General features: G+C 39.3%; 1 protein-coding gene across 7 annotated transcripts in view; it reads right to left on the bottom strand.

Moving 5' to 3' along the window:
• Nucleotides 1-455: 455 nt before the first annotated feature.
• LOC132037649 (protein CROWDED NUCLEI 1-like) overlaps nucleotides 456-19,710 on the bottom strand; it is a 21,473-nt gene continuing 2,218 nt past the window's right edge. The window contains exons 2-6 of one of the 7 annotated variants that reach the window (XR_009409948.1): nucleotides 11,721-11,754; nucleotides 11,536-11,623; nucleotides 2,149-4,148; nucleotides 1,117-1,339; nucleotides 456-1,007 (exon numbers count right to left, since the gene is read on the bottom strand). Coding sequence is in view for 1 of the 7 variants with exons in the window: in XM_059428190.1 (XP_059284173.1) it covers nucleotides 2,315-3,391 (1,077 nt within the window). In the remaining 6 variants the exon portion in view is untranslated. Of the gene's footprint in view, nucleotides 1,340-2,005; nucleotides 4,149-11,535; nucleotides 11,635-11,720; nucleotides 11,755-19,710 lie in introns of those variants that run through there. The other 6 variants (XR_009409947.1, XR_009409943.1, XR_009409946.1 and 3 more) reach the window with 6 other exon arrangements.

The following is a 19,710-nucleotide window of genomic DNA, read 5'->3' on the forward strand; positions in this document are numbered from 1 at the left end:
TACTGCTGAGTTGTTGACGGTAACAGTTTTTGATGGTGCTGTCATGGATCCGTCTAGATAGCAGTAGAGATCATGACCCAACATGAGAGACTCGACCTGCCCTTTCCAAATGACAAAATTCATTGGACCATTAAGCTTTAGGGGAAGTTGGGAACTTGGGCTAAATTGGACCAGATGGTTGATGTTATCAGAAGGAATGTTAGAATCACTTGGGTTCACCATTGGTGCCATAGAAACGGTAAGGAAGAATTGAAAGAGATGAGCAGACTCATTGGAGTTTACAAAAGCCCTGATACCATAAAGGTTCAAGAGAAGGAAGAGTATTACTGCCTTGCATCTTATTCATTATGTGCAAAGTACTTTGTATACAATGGATAGACCAAGATTAACTCCTGAATTATAGGAGTATATTGCTGTAAATAACAAGCTAATATATAGTCAAATAACCACTAATATACAACTAATTATGCACTAATAAAGGAAACAAAATCAGCACAATATTCTACACAAGCAATCATGCTTCAATACATGAAGCATAAACTTGCAATTTAGGCTGTTTCAAGGGGAAAAAGGAATTACGAATAGACCCTTTAATTCACAACAGTTTTTTAGAAGCATCAAGCACAATCTAATAGGTTGGCAATAACAGCTAATCCATCTACATACTTATGGGCTACCTAACACTACTAACTTATCAAGTTCACTAATTTTGAATTTCTTGTACATTACATCAGAAATTGAAAGAGTGAGATGTGAGCAAACTCAAGAGACAACCATCATGATGTAAAAAACTGCCACACCTTTCTACTAATGGACCCTCTACCTCGGCGCTCAGATTCGAGTTTACTCATGTCATCCTCATCCTCATCGCTATTATTCTCATCATCCTCGAGAGTGTTCTCTTTAAGTTCATCTTCACCGCAGTACTCAAGAGTATACTTTAACTTTTTTGTTAGATCCCTCTTCTCCACAAACTTTGCTGCATCACCATTTACATTTATGCCATCCTGCAGTGTCTTAAACAGTATCAATAGCAAGAAAGAGAAAAACATTGGGGCATCCTGGAAAAAACAAATAAATAACAAACAGCATGACGCCTTAGAGCGAATACTTTACCCTGACAACCCTATCTACAGGTAAATTTTGATTTTTAGTGCTCCTATACGATGTAACATGCACCAAGGAAGTTTGGCTGCCATTCTCATTCCCTATTTTCACTGCTTGAAAGGAAGCAACTTCATCTTTCCCTACTGCTTGAAAAGGACGATCCTTATAATGTATTTCCGCATCTTTACTCTTCTCACCACCTGCAGATTGATCGGCTATCTTCGTCTCTACGCTGATCATTAAACATAATAATTTTAACATCATGTCCAAGTTGAGCTAAAAAAATAATCTATAAGTTGTTAAAGTTTCAAATTAGCTCGTTTTTTCTTAATCACAACTAATACCAAACGTAATTAAGAGGAAAAATAATATATACTAATTGTGGCCTATATATTAATGTGGTTCCTAGACAGCTAGATCCTTTCTTTCTCTCTTTATTCTTCCTCTATTTCTATTTTCTTTCGGGATCCCTACCTGCACCCCACTATATACATATGATACATTTATTGATAAGGGACAATAGTGTCTATGTAAAATGTTTGATGATTTTATACGCTCTGAAATGTTGTACAGACTATTACTATAATTATTTGGTTAAGTCCTATAATGTAAAGTGTCTTGACTTAATGTTAACGAGGTATTTTAACAAACTGCAGTTCTAACGAAATCAACAGTAAGTATAGTTTCCAAACAATGGTTGTTGCATAAAATGCTCTCGTTGGTTTAAAAGGTTGTTTTGCTTTTAATGCAGAAAGGTTGTTGCTTCTCATTCAAAGGTTTTCATAGGTTTAATATGCCAAACTTTCTGGCTCAAGCAAATAATGTGACAAGTCAAACAACTTGTGTAACCTAACAATTACGCATGGGCTCATGGCAGATAAGCAAATCAAAGGGGGAATAAACATAATTAAGCATTAGACTAAACACAAGCTTCTCAATTAAGCATGCACAGCCAAATTCCTCCAGATTTCTTATATGTACAGCAGTGGGAGAAACTCCCACCTTAATTACTTTATGCACATTCAGAAAACTGCTACTTACATCTTGTGTCGTCTGAGATTATAATGCCTCTTCCCAGGATTTTGCACAGTTGAAGTGGATGGTTGACACCTCTTCCTCCGTCCCACCGTCGTGACACTTTCAGAATGACCCTCACTATCATTAGCATCAATATCAGTCACTGTTGTTCGAGAAATTTGTCCGCTAGTCATCTTCTTTGGGATGGTAATGGCTGCTGTTCCAGCAACTCTAAAATCACCCCTACTTTGACAGTCTGACTAATATCTTTAGGACGTCCGTCATTTGGCAATAGTTCAGCATTCTTTCCAAGGAAAACCGCAGCTTCTTCAATCACTGCCTTCACAGAACGTGTTCGACGAATTCCCTTTCCAGATCTTTTTCTAGGCTCAGATTGCTCGGATTCCTCTCGAACCTCTTGTATTCTACTATCCATGTCACTTTGATAATCAACAGTTGTACGCCTCATACCTCCGATACTGTTGTCAGGTGGTAGATGCTTCACACTTGGACCTTCAGCTATATTTTGGTCTCTTATTTCTGTACCAAATATCTTACAAGGCTCGGAAGGTTGCCAAGATGAATCCATGACCAGAGCTTTTCTATTTGGGGACAAGCTAAGAATCTTTGCAGTGCATTTGCGGAACCAAGAAATCCCAGAATCAGAATATTTTCGTTCAATCTCAGCAGGAGATCTCTCAAAATTTTCTCCGAAAGAAGCAACTTTTTCCGTAAGTTCGTCTCCCGGCAGAGAAAGAAGAGACTCTTCATTATCACCTATTTCGCCCAATGGAAAGTTAGAAGAGGCATACTCTCTAGCAATTCCCCCGCAATCTTCACAGTCCTTGATCTTTTCAACAGATGCAAGAAAATGGCGTCTCTCCTTCACAAACTGTAGGCGCTGCTCCTGGAGCTTCTTGTTAAGAACACCTAGAGCATCTATGTCCTTGTGCAGTTCATATTGGTGATTTTCCAACTGCTTCTTATTCAATTCCATGTCTTGTTTTTCTTTCTCTAACCTAAACCTTTCAGCTCTTATGTCGTCCATTTCCTTCTGAGTAACTTCTTTCAAAGAACTAATTTCATCAAGTGCTTTCTCTCTCTGGTCATGAAGTGATTTTTCCTTCCATTCAAAACTTTTGTGCATTTCTTCCTGTTTATTCTGCAGATCAGTCTCAAGATCTCTTCTCTGAGCCTCAAAATCACAAAGCAATATGTTATGTTCATTTTCAGCTTTCTCAGTTAACAATAATTGTTCGTACTTCATTGTTGCAGAAAATGATTCTTTCTCCAACTTAAGAGCTTCACACTCTCGCCTGACATAATCCTCAGTGGAAAGCTTATTTTTCCTCAATTGTTCGTCTTGGGTATGTCGCAAGTCATCAAGCCTCTTTTTTCTTCTTGGAGTTCTTGCAACTCTATAGTTACAACAGTTCTCTTCTCATCCAGTGCTTCCCACTGTTTTTCGAACACCATTTTGTCTTCTTTCAGATCTTCACCCTCCTTCAAAATCAACTCTTGCTGATGTTTGTACCTATGAATCTCCCTTTTCAACTCTATTTGCAACCGGAGAAGCTCAGCCCTTTCTACTTCACTAACTTTAATTTTTTCAGTTGCTTCAGAAACATCGAGTTCCTTCTGACTAAATTCAACTCTTACCTTATACAGCTCATCTTTGAGATTTAGCTCACTTTGTTTATCAGAAACTGTTCCCTTTCTCACCAACTCCAGCGTTTTCTCCTCGGCTTTGAGAAACTTTTCTCTCTCTTAGCTTTTACTGCTTTCAACTTCCTCTCAATGTCCTTTTCTCTCTCTTTAAACCTTTCTAACTCAGTTTCCAGTGGTTGCTCCCTTTCTATGAGTTTTCCCTCTGAATGGTTGAGATCCATTTCCCTTTGTGTCAAACCATCAAACTTCTCTCTCAGCTCTGTCAAACAAATTTCTCCTTTTATTCAAATCCAACTTATGTTCCTGTTGTTCAGCATCAAAATCAGCTCTAAGTTCATCAAGAAGCTTCTGAATCTCTCCTGAAAACAATATTTAGCATCAGCTCAAGTCCTAGAACTAAAATATTGCACATTAAACTCCTGGACCAGTGAACTAACAATGATATTTTACATTGACATGTGTAAATCTTTTAACAGCAAGGTAAATGCATCAACTGTTTCATCCTCCATATTTCGGCATCACTATGAAGCTTCAGCAAAAGAATAACGTCTACAGCCTCGGAATAACAACTGTTGGGTCCATCCCTTATTTTAGGGAAGAAAACACTTCCCATGTTTTGAGGAAGAAAACACTTCCCTTGTTTTAAGGAAGAAAACATCTTCCTTGTATTTGGCAAATTGTCAAGTGCTTGCTTGAGTCACCAATGACATCAATAGGTTCATCTCACACCTATAAATAGGAAGCTTTCTCATTTGCTAAACACACCAAATTGAAGAAGACAACACATCCCAAAGAGAGAAAAATCTAAGAGAAATACTCTTAGTGAAAGGCCTAAGTAAGAGAAGGTCTTTGAGAGAATTTTGTGTGGTAAAATTCTTGAGTGTCATTGGGATTGGGGTTGTGAGGTTGAGTGTTGTAAACACTTGTAATATTTCTTCTTTAATAAGATCTCGAGCAACGTGGACGTAGCTCTCACATTGAGGGTGAACCACTATAAATGCGTGTGTGTTATTTATTCTTCGCTTACATCACGGCGTAAGTAGGTTACTTGTCTAAGGAGATTGGTATTTAAGTGGTCCGGTTTCGTGACCCTCCAATCTTTCCCGGGAATCGCTTACAAAAGTCGGATTTGGGATTTTAAATCCTAACAATCGGTATCGAGCAACGGGTTGTGTTGTGATTTAGAAACGATGGGAGGCGAAGATGGTACGACGCACGGCATCGGTAAATTCGATGGTACGTATTTTGCATTCGGAGAATGCAAATTGAAGATTATTTATATGGCGTAAAACTTCATGAACCTCTCGAGTCCAAAACCGGAGGAGATGAAGCAAGCATTGGGATCTCCTCGACGGACAAGTTCGGGAGTCATTCGGTGTGTTCGTCAAAGAACGTTGCTCACAACGTGGCAAAGGAAAAGACCACCGCGAGATATGATGAAGGTATTGTCGATATGTATGAGAAACCTTCGGCAAATAATAAGGTATTTCTCATGAAGAAACTATTTCATCTAAAGATGATGGAAAATGCTCATGTTCTTTGCACACGTAAATGAATTCAATACCATTGTAAATCAATTGTCATCGGTAAAAATTGATTTTGATGATGAAGTGCAAGCTCTAATTTTGTTGGCATCCCTACCAAATAGCCGGGAGCCAATGAGAGCGGCGTTAGTAATTCTTCAGCAAAGAACAAACTAAAGTTCAACGATGTTAGGGATCGTATCCTTGCCGAGGAGGTGCGCAGGACGATTCCGGAGAGGCATCGACGAGTTCGTTTTAATGTTGAAAACAGAAGCAGAAATTTTGACAGAAACTACAACCGAAATAGGGGCAGATCGAAGTCAAGGAATGGCAGGGGTCAATCCAGACCAGGACGAACACATGAGTGTTGGAACTGTGGAAAACCAGGTCACTTCAAGAAAAACTGCAGGGCGCCAAAGAAGGAGGACAACAGGGCGGAATCAACGCTCGCTACGGAAGACATTGGCGATGCGTTGTTGCTATCGGTTGACGGCCCGATAGACTCTTGGGTGCTTGACTCGGAGCGTCCTTTCATACCACCCCACATCATGATATAATGACAAACTACGTGGTGGGAATCTCGGCAAAGTTTATTTAGCCGATGGAGAGCCGCTAGACGTTGTTGGCACGGGAGACATTAATTTGAAGATGTCAAATGGATCCTCGTGGAAGATTACAAAAGTTAGACATGTTCCAAAGGCGATGCGAAACCCGATCTCGGTAGGTCGGCTTGATGATGAGGGATATGATCTCAATTTTGGTAATGGGTCTTGGAAGGTGGCGAAAGGTGCTATGGTAGTTGGCCGAGGAAAGAAGATTGGCACTCTCTACATGACGACTAGGCGTCGTGATACTTGTCTTGTGGTTGACAACACAAAGAAGACGATTTGTGGCATTGTCGGTGGGACATATCGAGCGAGGAAGGGGATGAAGGCTGTGGTGACAAATGGCTTAATTCCGGAGCGAAGACGGTGGACCTTCATACGTGTGAGAGCCGCATTCTCGGAAAACAAAAGCGAGTAAGCTTCTCAAATGCGAGCGGGGAGTTGAAGGTCGAAAAGCTGGAATTGGTGCACACGGACGTGTGGGGACCTACCACATTCCCTCTCTCTGGAGGATCACACTACTACGTGACCTTCATTGATGATTCAACCGGAAGGTGTGGGTTTATTTTATGAAAAATAAATCCGATGTGTTTAGTGTATTCAAAAGATGGAAAGCCATGGTCGAGAATGAAACAAACCTCAAGTTGAAGTGTTTGAGGTCCGACAACGGCGGAGAATACATTGATGGTGATTTCAAACGGTATTGTGCCGATAATGGAATCAAGATGATGAAGACTATTCCTGGAACGCCGCAACAAAATGGAGTAGCCGAAAGAATGAACCGAACGTTGAACGAGCGTGCTCGGAGTATGAGAATACACTCTGGACTCGCCAAGACATTCTGGGCAGATGCAGTCAATACCGCGGCCTTCTTAATTAACCGAGGACCGTCGGTTCCCTTGGATTTCGGAATTCCAGAAGAAGTCCAGTGGCAAGAAGGTAAATCTTTCATTTCTGAAAGTGTTCGGCTGCTTATCATATGTTCATAATGATGATACGGCTAGAAGCAAGCTTGATCCAAAATCAAAGAAGTGTTACTTTATTGGCTATGGTGACACCGAGCTTGGTTATCGATTTTGGGATGAACAAAATCGGAAGATCATCCGAAGGAATGTTGTCTTCAATGAAGAGGTACCGTACAAAGACAAGTTGCAAAAAATTCAGAATGTCGGGACAAGGAATCGGAAATAGTCGATTTGAGGGACTTTCCGACACACCGAGCCGCGCCGGTGTACAAATAGAGGCGAGAGGAACAAATAATCCGAGAAGGTGCATCGATGAAAGTGCTCGATTCGAAACAAATCAACGACGCCAATCACGAAGCTGCGTAGATCATCCAGGATCGGAAGCCGATTCACGTACTCTCCATCCTCAACTACATTCTACTCACCGATAGGGGTGAGCCGGAATGTTATGAAGAAAATGCAAGTCGATGAATCGACTAAGTGGGAGCCGGCAATGAAAGATGAGATGGACTCCATCGGCAAATCATACATGGGAATTAGCCGAATTGCTAAAGGATAAGAGGGCATTGCAAAACAAATGGGTTTATCGGATAAAGGAAGAACCCAATGGAAGAAGGCATTATAAAGCAAGGCCATTTGGTTGCAAAGGGATTTCAACGAAAAGAGGGCATCAAACGCTCACAAGAAGAATATGTGAGGAAAGTTATCAAAAAGTTCAACATGCATGATGCCAAGCCGCCCAAGACTCTCTTGTCGGAGACTTTCTGTGTCAAAGGATCGGTCGTCGACAACCGAGGATGAGAGAAGAAGAGATGGACAAGATACCGGACATTGCACATGCGGTGGGAGTTGTCGGCCGATTTATGAGCAATCCGGAAAAGCAACACCGGGAGGTCATGGAAGTGGATATTCGATATACGAAAGGTAGCTCGAGTTCGGCTACGTATTTCCGAAAATCGAAACGATTGCAAGGTTATGTTAATGCCGACAACGGTGGTGATGTTGACAACCGAAGCCGTGTTCGGCTTCGGTTGGCTACTACACGAAGTATGAAACTAGGAAAGAGTCTGCATCGATCAAAGTGTGAAGACAAATTAAAATTAGTCTTCAAGTGGGAGATTTGTTGGGTCCATCCCTTATTTTAGGGAAGAAAACACTTCCCATGTTTTGAGGAAGAAAACACTTCCCTTGTTTTAAGGAAGAAAACATCTTCCTTGTATTTGGCAAATTGTCAAGTGCTTGCTTGAGTCACCAATGACATCAATAGGTTCATCTCACACCTATAAATAGGAAGCTTTCTCATTTGCTAAACACACCAAATTGAAGAAGACAACACATCCCAAAGAGAGAAAATCTAAGAGAAATACTCTTAGTGAAAGGCCTAAGTAAGAGAAGGTCTTTGAGAGAATTTTGTGTGGTAAAATTCTTGAGTGTCATTGGGATTGGGGTTGTGAGGTTGAGTGTTGTAAACACTTGTAATATTTCTTCTTTAATAAGATCCGCAAAGCGGCAACGTGGACGTAGCTCTCACATTGAGGGTGAACCACTATAAATCGCGTGTGTGTTATTTATTCTTCGCTTACATCACGCGTAAGTAGGTTCGTCTAAGGAGATTGGTATTTAAGTGGTCCAGTTCGTGACCCTCCAATCTTTCCCGGGAATCTGCTTACAAAAGTCGGATTTGGGATTTTAAATCCTAACAACAACAAATAGGAAAATTGGCATGTCACATTAATGGACAAACATAGCAAACAATTACAGAAAAGCTTAGCCAGGTTAGCCAGCAAGCAAAATAGGTTAGCCACCAGAAACCACAGCATCCTACATTGTTTGAACAAATACTAAGTGTTCATTTTAAATTCAGAAAATGAATATCAAAAGAATTTTATCAAACAAATTAATAAAAGAAATTAAATTAATAGGCTAAATAGTGGAGGTGTAGTCACCAAAAAAAAAAAAAAAAAAAAAAACAGTGGATGCGTAGTAAATCTAAGGAGAAACTAACTATAAGGTTTTATTAGCATCCAAAATGCATAATGGACGCTAAGGTGCAATTTATAATTGTATCTCTTGCATTAAACTAAAGTCTCATTAATATATGTTTCTCAACTCAGTTTCTTTTTCTGCTAATAGGTATCAACGGAGCTTCTAGGTTGAGAGTTGGGTCTTGGAACATAGGGACATTGACGGGAAAGTCGATAGAGTTAGTGAAGATTATTAAGAATAGGAATATCAACGTAGCGTGTGTTCAGGAAACCAGCTGGGTAGGAACCAAGGCGAAGGATGTAGACAGATTTAAGTTGTGGTACGCAGGAGGCTCGAGAGATAGGAAGGGAGTAGGCATTTTAGTGGATACGGAACTCAGGGAGCATGTTGTGGAGGTTAAGAGGGTGAACGATAGGATGATGGCTATTAAGCTAGTGATTGGAGGGATGACTTTTCACATAGTTAGTGCTTACGCACTGCAAGTGGGTTTGGACGAGGAGGTCAAGAAGCGCTTCTGGGAGGAGCTGGACGATGTTGTGAGAGGTATCCCGCACACCGAAAAGATATTTGTGGGAGGTGATTTTAATGGCCACATAGGGAGCAATCTTTTCATTCAATTATGAAGTAATTAGAAGAGATTGTGTTTAAACTATGATGCATGTCTTCTAAAATACTTGTCCCACCTTTTAAAGGGAGGCTGAAGAGACTTATTGAGTACCTATGTAACAACCCCCCCCCCCCCCAACCCCCAACCCTCACACACACACACACGTACCCCTCATGTATACATGTCCTCCCACTTCACCTGATGTATACAAGGGTCCCCAAATCGACGTAAATTGAGCATCTCTACCAGATTCCAGTAGTGAGCGCCACTTGCATTTCCGTGGAGGCATTTATGTTGTTTCCTTTCATTTACTTATTTCTTATCCGGGTCACGACCTCAATATTTCATTATGTACTTGAATATTTTAGAGGCTCCAAACCTGTCTAGATATATGTTCATTTATTGCCTGAGCATCGTTGGGTCCGAAATGTTTTGGTTGCTATAGCGAATGGATGTTATACACCTATAACGACATTGGCATTTAAATAATATATCCCTATTATAGGTAAAAAAAAATCCATAAAATCTAATTTTTCATTTTTCATTGCCAAATCCTAAGCTTAATCACACTTTGTGTAACGAAGAAAAATCTTTTAATATGAAAATATATACTCATATACTAATATTCTTTATCATAAATAGTGTATCAAAGTGCAAAAAAATTTGGTCAAAATCTTTACACTTCTTGTTGATAATCATAGATATTCTACTTTTATAAAGATGGTTATTTATTATATTACCCAAAAAAAAAAAAAAATGATAGCTGTTATGGGGGGAAGGGGGATAATTTTACAAAGAGCGTACTGTTATAAAGATGATTGTTGCTGTTATAGGTAAAAAGCAAAGTAAAATATTACATAAGAAATACGGTTCTGGAAAAACTTAACTGTTATAGAGAGGTGGTGTTATAGAGAGGTTTGATAGTACGATGTTAGCAGTTTGGGATAGTTTACTTACTTTTTTGATGAAGAAAAATAGCAAATCGATCGGATAGTTTCTTTACTTATTCCCTCGTCAAACTTATAGTATTGTTAGAACATGGGAATGCTGTTAATGTGATGGTCCACGAAGGACACATCAGATGTGACAAATACAGGCTAAGGATTCGTTGAGCAGGGAAGCTCTACCAGATGCCGGTCGCAACCCCCTAGTTTGGGTCGTGACACCTAAGTGAATCCTAAGTGAATACTTTTTATTACTACAATGAAGAGTACCCAGAGAGTGAGGTATACAAAAGTTATGTACAATAGCACGCTAAGCTTGGAGACCTTAGAATTATAAGAATATCTACCAATACATTCTTCGGTTTACCAAAGAGGTAACTGCTGTGAGCTTTATACTTTAAAGTATGTATAAGTTGAGCTATCCCTTCAAAATATCTTCACTTTCTTTCCTCCCAGAAAACCAACAAAATACGAGCTGGAACTGTATACTACATGACGTTTACATCCTTCCGTAGATTATTTTATGAACAGCAGCAAAGTAACTCCTTAACAGATTACATCTCCACATATCTCCACATACGAGCTGGAACTGTATACTATATGACGTTTACATCTCCACATCTTTCTCACGCATTGTTCCTTGATTTCTCAAAAGCAACAAGCTTCCAATATGTAAACCTACATTGTGTACAAGTTTTTTGAAGTACTTCTTACAGATTGTGATGCTGTCAGATTGGACTGGACTATTCACTCACCTATAGTTAGAGGTTGTCCTAGAAAAATTCAGTCCTTACAAAAAGAAACTATTTTCAATTTAACCTTGTCCTGTTACCTCCCCCCCACCCCCCAATCTTCAAGCTAAGAGCTTCTTAGAAATGGCTTACAAGTTCCAAACCAAACAAAATACTCAAAATTCCTCTTTAAGTTTTGGCTGCTATAATGTAGATTGCATTTAAGCATGTACTTTGGCACCCATAACTCTCTAAGCTTAGAAGTCACAACAAGCATAGAGAAATATTATATTCGACAAGCAACTTTAGTACTTAGGTAGGGGTAGTGGGAACAGAGTTGCAATTAGTAACATTGCCAGCAGGATAATATAAGGAGTCCAACTCAACCTTTCTCTAGTGTTCAGCTTCTCAGCCAGAAAATTCAATTCCATCTCCTTTATCTCCAATTCAGCTCTGTAAGACTCTAACTCCTGCAACCATACTAAAAATAACTAACTGTATCAAGTAACACATTTGAACAGGACAACAGAAAAAGAAAAGAAAGCGTCGAATTATTCTGACACGCACTTGTTCCTTTTTAGTCACATCTGCAACCTCCTTGCTTGTTGTATACGGTAAAAATCTGATTTATGCTGGACCGGTGAGACCGGGAATCGAGGGAAGAAAGAAACAAGCACGAGCATGAAGACTTTCTTTCGGACCGGAGGTATTGCACTAGAAGTGGTTGATCAGAAGAAAGCGGAGGAAATCGTTTGGTCCGGTTTCTCCATGGCCGAGTTGATCGTGGCCGTTAGTCCGGTTTCTCCATGGCCGAGTTGATCATGGCCGTTAGTCCGGGTGATCAGTTACAAAATTGCCACGCGTCAAGACCGTTCTGCCACATTGTACTGCCAATCGTACGGGTGTCAGACTGTACGGCTCAACCTTATCCTTTTAGGGTTTTCTTTATTGTAAAGGGGCTTTATGTTGTATGCAAGGCCCATAAGGCAAAAATATAAATAGGAGGCATTTCTCTACTTTTAAGGGTTAGCTTTTTCAAGATCAAGAACATTGTAATAGAAATTATATACTGAAGCTCTCTCTCCTTTGGTCCGGATCAGTGGCATTATATGCTTATTCTTCCAATTTAGTTGGCTTAATCATAAACATTTGTGTCTTGATTCGAATCACTAACTCATATGTTCGCATACACATGCTATAACACGCAAATCTATAATTATTTCCTATAAACCCAAAATAAATTAAAGTTCATCCACATATCCTATGTCTCGCTTATAAATTCAAATGATTACCTAAATTCGGGGTAAACAGTTTGGCGCCCACCGTGGGGCTAGAATAATAGTGGTCTTTGATCTTGGTTTCTATCTCTTACCCATTAAGATTGAAAAAATATTTTGTTCATCTCTGTGAAAACGGACCAAATGGCAAGCAAGGACAATGCGGTCACGTCAATAACAACGAGATTGTGGCCGAAAATGAGAACAGTGGGCTACGGGGCTTACCAGCAGAACCCATTGACCCAAACTCCGTTGATTCGAGGGAGGGCCTCAACCGACAGAACACCGTGAACCAGGAGAATGCCGCCCCGCCGGCCACCGATCCCTTAAATTCTCACAATTCAATTACTTTGTCCCGGGCACAAGGCCGGAAAGTGCCGGATACCCGGATAATATTAACTTACATTTAATTTTTGAAATGTTGCAGGAACAGAGGGCAACTATCGCCGAACAAGGAGTCACAATAGCCCAGCTGCAAAGCAAAAATTATGAAACGGCCCCAGAGAGGACGAAAGGTGTTGCCGAACCCAGAAGGGACGAAACACGGATGGTCGAGAGTAATGGGTCGGGCCGGTTCATCCACCGAAGTTCTGAGAATGCTCGAAACATTGGCGAAGTGGGTAGACTCGACTGAGAAGAGGGTGGAAACATATAACTCTCGGGTGGACCAGATCCCGAGGGCTCCGCCTATTCTGACAGGACCTGATTCGAAGAGGTACATTCAGAGGCCTTTTCCTCCGAGTGCGGCTCCGAAATTGATGCCGAAGAGGTTCAAAATGCCGAATATCCAGAAATATGACGGCACAACGGACCCTCAGGAACACGTGACTTCATACACCTGTGCCATTAAAGGCAATGATGTTGAAGAGGATGAAATTGAATCCGTGTTGTTGAAAATGTTTGGGGAAACTTTGTCGAAGGGAGCATTGATGTTATAACCCGTATTTCGTACGTTTGGATAATTCGGGATAATTGCGAGAAGTTAAAGGCAAGGTTATTTCCAAAAATCATTTTAATGTACGAGTTGTCATGAATATCATTTATGATTATTATTAGTATGGAAATATTGTGAGAGGCTAAGGGCAAAAAGAGAAATTCGCAAAATGCGCCGTAAAAAAAATAATGTGGAAGGCTAGGGGCAAAATGGTAATATTGAGGAAAGTTGAGGGGCAAAACGGGAATTTCACAAAAGGAGTTCATGAAGGTTCCAAAAGGGCATATTGGCCAAGTGATGGAAAAATATGGACCAAAGTGTACATGGTAAGACAATGAGTCATCTTTTATTTTGTAAGAAAAATTCAAGAAAAAGAGAAGAAAACTCTAGGAGAAGAAAGAAAGGGAGGCATGTGGCCATTTCATATTTAATGAGAGGAAAATCATAAATTAGAAGAAAACATATGGACTAAAGTTTGCCCAAGAAGACAATTAGTCTTCTTTGACTAATTCAAAGAAGATTTCAAGAAAAGAAAAGGAAAATTCTAGAAAAATGTAGAGAGAGGGCATGTGCCCCTCACATGATTTGGAAGAATATATATATAAGAGGAGTTCATCTTTTGAATCAAGAATTTGGAGAGAAAGAAAGAAAGAAAGGAAAAAAAAAAAAAAAAGGGGGGAATTCGGCCAAACAAGGCCAAGAGGGAGTGAAGGAGAAAAATATTTTTCTTCAAGTATTCCTACCAATTGAAGGGTCCTCTATGACATGGAAGAGTTGTTGGAGCACGTTGAACACATATTCTTGCAAAAGTTATAATTCTAGCTAAGTGTGGAGGTAGAAGGAAAAAGGTAAGAATTCATTTTCTTTTATATGTTATGGATGTTTGTACATGTTGTAGTGTATGAAAAATGAGTGAGATTCATGGAGAATATGGATATAGGGGTGTGACCGTGAGTTGTATATTGTGTGTATGGCCGTGTATATTGTTGTATTGTGAAGGAATGGTGGCAAAGTTTTACTTAGTATTTTGGTTGTTGTGTTGTGGATTTTATGTTGCTAGTAAAAGCTTAATGATCTTAATGAAATTGTAGTAGTTGGAGACTTGTTTTAGAAGCTTATGTAAATTGAATGTAATGTTCTTGCATGCATGGAGATAATGTTGTTAGTGTGGTGTTGTTAATATGATGTTGTTAGTGTGGAGTTCATGAATTTGGAAGAAAAGGAAATGTATTGTTATTGGTTTTATTGGAGTTGGAAGGTGTTGGATGGATTAATATGTTGATTGAATCGTTTTTGAAAGTCATGTGAATTGAATTGAATTGAATTGAATAATTGTTGGTATTATTGATTGTTTGGCCGGGTTGAATTCCGGATTGTTGTTGATTAAAATTGGCCGAGTTAGAATCTCGGGGATGGCGCATTTACGGGGGAAATGTTGAAATTTCGTAGACAAATGTTGATTCAAGATTTGGATTCTTAAGGACTCTAATTAATGTTTGGTAAATGTGACCAAATTGTAGATTTTGGAGGATTTGGAACTTGAATTTGGAATAGCGTAAGAAAGGTTTTAAAAGGTATGTAAGGCTTTACTCTTCCTTCTTTGGCATGTCCTAGACATAATAGGTTTGGATACGAGCCTCGGGACTACTCAATCTCTAGAAACCTAAGTTTGAATTTGACCACTATTCATTCAATAGAATTGAATTAGACTTTCTATGTTTCATTGGAAAAGTAGCTTGAATATATGCAACTTTCATAAGTGGGTCGGAATGTCCCAAAATTTTTGTAGGCAACTCTATCAAGTCTAGAATTCTAAAGTGAAAATTTCTTTCTAATAAGTTGTAAATGTTTTCCAAGATGCCCATAGGAAGTGCATCACAGCCCTGGAAATTAGGATAGGCTTGAACAGCGTTTGGACGTATTTTGTGGGCTAGTTGCTAGTAATTATATATATATAGAAAGAGAAAGGTAAGAAACCTCAGTAAGTGAAGCTCCCGAGAAAAACTACCGGCAAAACACGAGGCTATTTAGGAAGGGACTCGAAATAAGCATGTGAAAAGGGGATAGAGTGGGGTAAAAGAAGACGGAGAGAGAATATATGGAATTCGAGAACTAATTGCGACAAGTGAGGATAAAGGAATAGTAACCGTGACAAAGAAATGTGAAGTAAGAGAAGAAATGACTAAGTTTAGTGACAATGTTATAAGACTTCGGTGTTGAAAGGTATATAAAGGTAATGGGTCGACATTGCCGAGTGGAAGTTGAAGTGGAATAAGAATTCATGTGAAATCAAGGATTTGATCTTAGCGGGAATAAAATAAAATGAAGGGAACGTGCATGGAGACCGCTCGGTTATAGCATCACAAATATAATTAAAGACCCGATGAATAAGGATGAAGAGAGAGCGAAAATTGTAAGGATTACGTGCTAAGAATAAAAGTAGCGGAACACTTGCGAAATATGAACGTACGGCCTACGACACGGACGCGCGCAGTTAAAGAGGAATTATGAGTAAGTGAGTTAAGCAAGTGAAAGGACGAATAGTGGATGAAAGAGTATGGAAAAGGGGACAAAATGATGACATAGGCAGAAAATAAAAGAAAAACTTGGGATAAGAAGTTTCGATATGTTATGTGCAGAGTTGGAAAGAGAGACGAGAAATAAGGTATAAACAAAGACTTCATAAAAAGGACTGTCGGCATATAAGGAGCCCCTTAAAGGGGGGGAGAATGTATTATGGGCTTCAAGTCCGAATGAAGGAACTCATTGGCTCGGGAGCCGAGGTTAAAGCATATCGGCCTGTCAAGTGAATACATGAAGGAAATAGGAAGGAGTTAGTGCAGTGGATTAGGAAACTTATAACGCGGAATGAGGACTCGTGTAAAGACCTGGGAATATGAGTATAAGGAGAATAGGGTGAAGATAAGGAATGGGTATAAATAGAGGAACGACTGAAAAAGGGACCCTCCCGAAGTATTATGACACCCTATAAGATCGGTTGAACATTCGAGGACGAATGTTCTAAAGGAGGATGCTATAACCCGTATTTCGTACGTTTGGATAATTCGGATAATTGCGAAGTTAAAGGCAAGGTTATTTCCAAAAATCATTTTAATGTACGAGTTGTCATGAATATCATTTATGATTATTATTAGTATGGAAATATTGTGAGAGGCTAAGGTCAAAAAGAGAAATTCGCAAAATGAGCCGTAAAAAAAAATAATGTGGAAGGCTAGGGGCAAAATGGTAATATTGAGGAAAGTCGAGGGGCAAAACGGGAATTTTACAAAAGGAGTTCATGAAGGTTCCAAAAGGGCATATTGGCCAAGTGATGGAAAAATATGGACCAAAGTGTACATGGTAAGACAATGAGTCATCTTTTATTTTGTAAGAAAAATTCAAGAAAAAGAGAAGAAAACTCTAGGAGAAGAAAGAAAGGGAGAGCATGTGGCCATTTCATATTTAATGGGAGGAAAATCATAAATTAGAAGAAAACATATGGACTAAAGTTTGCCCAAGAAGACAATTAGTCTTCTTTGACTAATTCAAAGAAGATTTCAAGAAAAGAAAAGGAAAATTCTAGAAAAATGTAGAGAGAGGGCATGTGCCCCTCACATGATTTGGAAAAATATATATATATATATAGGAGGAGTTCATCTTATGAATCAAGAATTTGGAGAGAAAGAAAGAAAGAAAGAAAAAAAGAAGAAAAAAAAAAAGAAGGGGAATTCGGCCAAACAAGGCCAAGAGGGAGTGAAGGAGAAAAATATTTTTCTTCAAGTATTCCTACCAATTGAAGGGTCCTCTATGACATGGAAGAGTTGTTGGAGGAAGTAGAATACATATTCTTGCAAAAGTTATAATTCTAGCTAAGTGTGGAGGTAGAAGGAAAAAGGTAAGAATTCATTTTCTTTTATATGTTATGGATGTTTGTACATGTTGTAGTGTATGAAAAATGAGTGAGATTCATGGAGAATATGGATATAGGGGTGTGACCGTGAGTTGTATATTGTGTGTATGGCCGTGTATATTGTTGTATTGTGAAGGAATGGTGGCAAAGTTTTACTTAGTATTTTGGTTGTTGTGTTGTGGATTTTATGTTGCTAGTAAAAGCTTAATGATCTTAATGAAATTGTAGTAGTTGAAGACTTGTTTTAGAGCTTATGTAAATTGAATGTAATGTTCTTGCATGCATGGGAGATAATGTTGTTAGTGTGGTGTTGTTAATATGATGTTGTTAGTGTGGAGTTCATGAATTTGGAAGAAAAGGAAATGTATTGTTATTGGTTTTATTGGAGTTGGAAGGTGTTGGATGGATTAATATGTTGATTGAATCGTTTTGAAAGTCATATGAATTGAATTGAATTGAATTGAATAATTGTTGGTATTATTGATAGTTTGGCCGGGTTGAATTCCCGGATTGTTGTTGATTAAAATTGGCCGAGTTAGAATCTCGGGGATGGCGCATTTACGGAAATGCTGCCGAAATTTCTCGTAGACAAATGTTGATTCAAGATTTGGATTCTTAAGGACTCTAATTAATGTTTGGTAAATGTGACCAAATTGTAGATTTTGGAGGATTTGGAACTTGAATTTGGAATAGCGTAAGAAGCGGAAAAGGTATGTAAGGCTTTACTCTTCCTTCTTTGGCATGTCCTAGACATAATAGGTTTGGATACGAGCCTCGGGGATTACTCTATCTCTAGAAACCTAAGCTTGAATTTGACCACTATTCATTCAATAGAATTGAATTAGACTTTCTATGTTTCATTGGAAAAGTAGCTTGAATATATGCAACTTTCATAAGTGGGTCGGAATGTCCCAAAATTTTTGTAGGCAACTCTATCAAGTCTAGAATTCTAAAGTGAAAATTTCTTTCTAATAAGTTGTAAATGTTTTCCAAGATGCCCATATTTTCCAAAAACTAAGTTTTAAGAGATTGAAAGCTTTTATGACTTAAATGATGAATGTGATTTCCTAATGACAACGATGACGTCAAATATGAGAAAATGTCTATGACGTATATGTTGACGATATGTTCTCACCATGAATATGACAATATGAAAATGCTAAGTCATTTCTTGATTCCTCAACTCTATTATGGATAATGACTACTTTAAAGGCTCCAAGCATATAAAATGATACCTTATGATTACGTTATATGTTTTCCTTGATGACACTCTTCTTTGGTAGTCTCCTTTATGATTATTGTTCCTTCAAGGTGAGACATGACGATCCCGATTGTTCCATAATGTAATCGGAGGTTTCCGACCTTATGTCACTCCGATGGATACATAATTTTCCTTGGGCTCTCCTGCATGCTTACATGATATATGTATATGTACAGGAGGTGGGGGAGGGGATATATGGGGGATGGGAAGGGACACATGTTTCATTGCCACCTGGTCAGCTGGCGTTATATCATCCCGGACGCGGGATATGTAGGCGAGCCGACGTATTTCGGCGCTATGTGGGCGAGCCGACGTTGTTCGGCGCTATGATATGGTATGACATGACATGACATGATATGATATGATATGACACGATCCGTTTTATTCCCACATGTATAAGAACAAGAAATGTTTTCAAAGGAAAGCTAAGCATGCATGGCATCCGCCCCCGTGGCACTCCTATGCACGGTGTACTACGTTATCCTATGATATGTTCTATGTTTCCATGCGCTATTGTTCATATGTACATTTCTTACTATGTTACTATTCGTGCTTTACATACTCGACATTGTTCGCATCGACCCTCTTCTTGGGTCGCGTTTCATGCCGCGTGTACACCGGATGATGTGAGGTTAGCATAGAAGATGTTCCGGCGTAGTTGGCGAGCTCCGTTTGCTGCTGAGTGTAGCCGAGTCGAGCTTGTATGCTAGGATTTCGATTGCGCTTAGAGACTTTGCAGACAGAGTCGTGGGTCTAGAGTGTGGCTTTGAAAATGGTTCCACTAGCCGATGTGCTTTTATTATACATTATGTTACAGAGTCCTTATGCTTACAGATTGTGTTTAATTTGAGAAACGACAAAAAGATTTTGGAAGTTTTACCATGTATTTTATTTTTTGATTAATCTAAGAATCCTAAGAAAGTATGTATGTACTAAGAGTCAGCGGGTTCGCTCGGCTCCAAATATGGGGTCGGGTGCCCATCACACCCTAGTAAAGTCGGGGTGTGACAATTGACTTGGTACGACCATCTGCCCGATCATTCAATCACTTCTTTCGAAATGCTCGCGGATGCATTCATAAAAGCTCATGCCGGTGCCAAAAAGGTGTAGGCCCGTAAGGCGGATATTTTCCGTATAGCCCCAAGGGATGATGAGTTATTGCGTGAATTTGTCAA

The sequence above is a fragment of the Lycium ferocissimum genome, chromosome 11 (genome assembly GCF_029784015.1).
Source record: "Lycium ferocissimum isolate CSIRO_LF1 chromosome 11, AGI_CSIRO_Lferr_CH_V1, whole genome shotgun sequence".
Lineage (NCBI taxonomy): Eukaryota > Viridiplantae > Streptophyta > Magnoliopsida > Solanales > Solanaceae > Lycium > Lycium ferocissimum.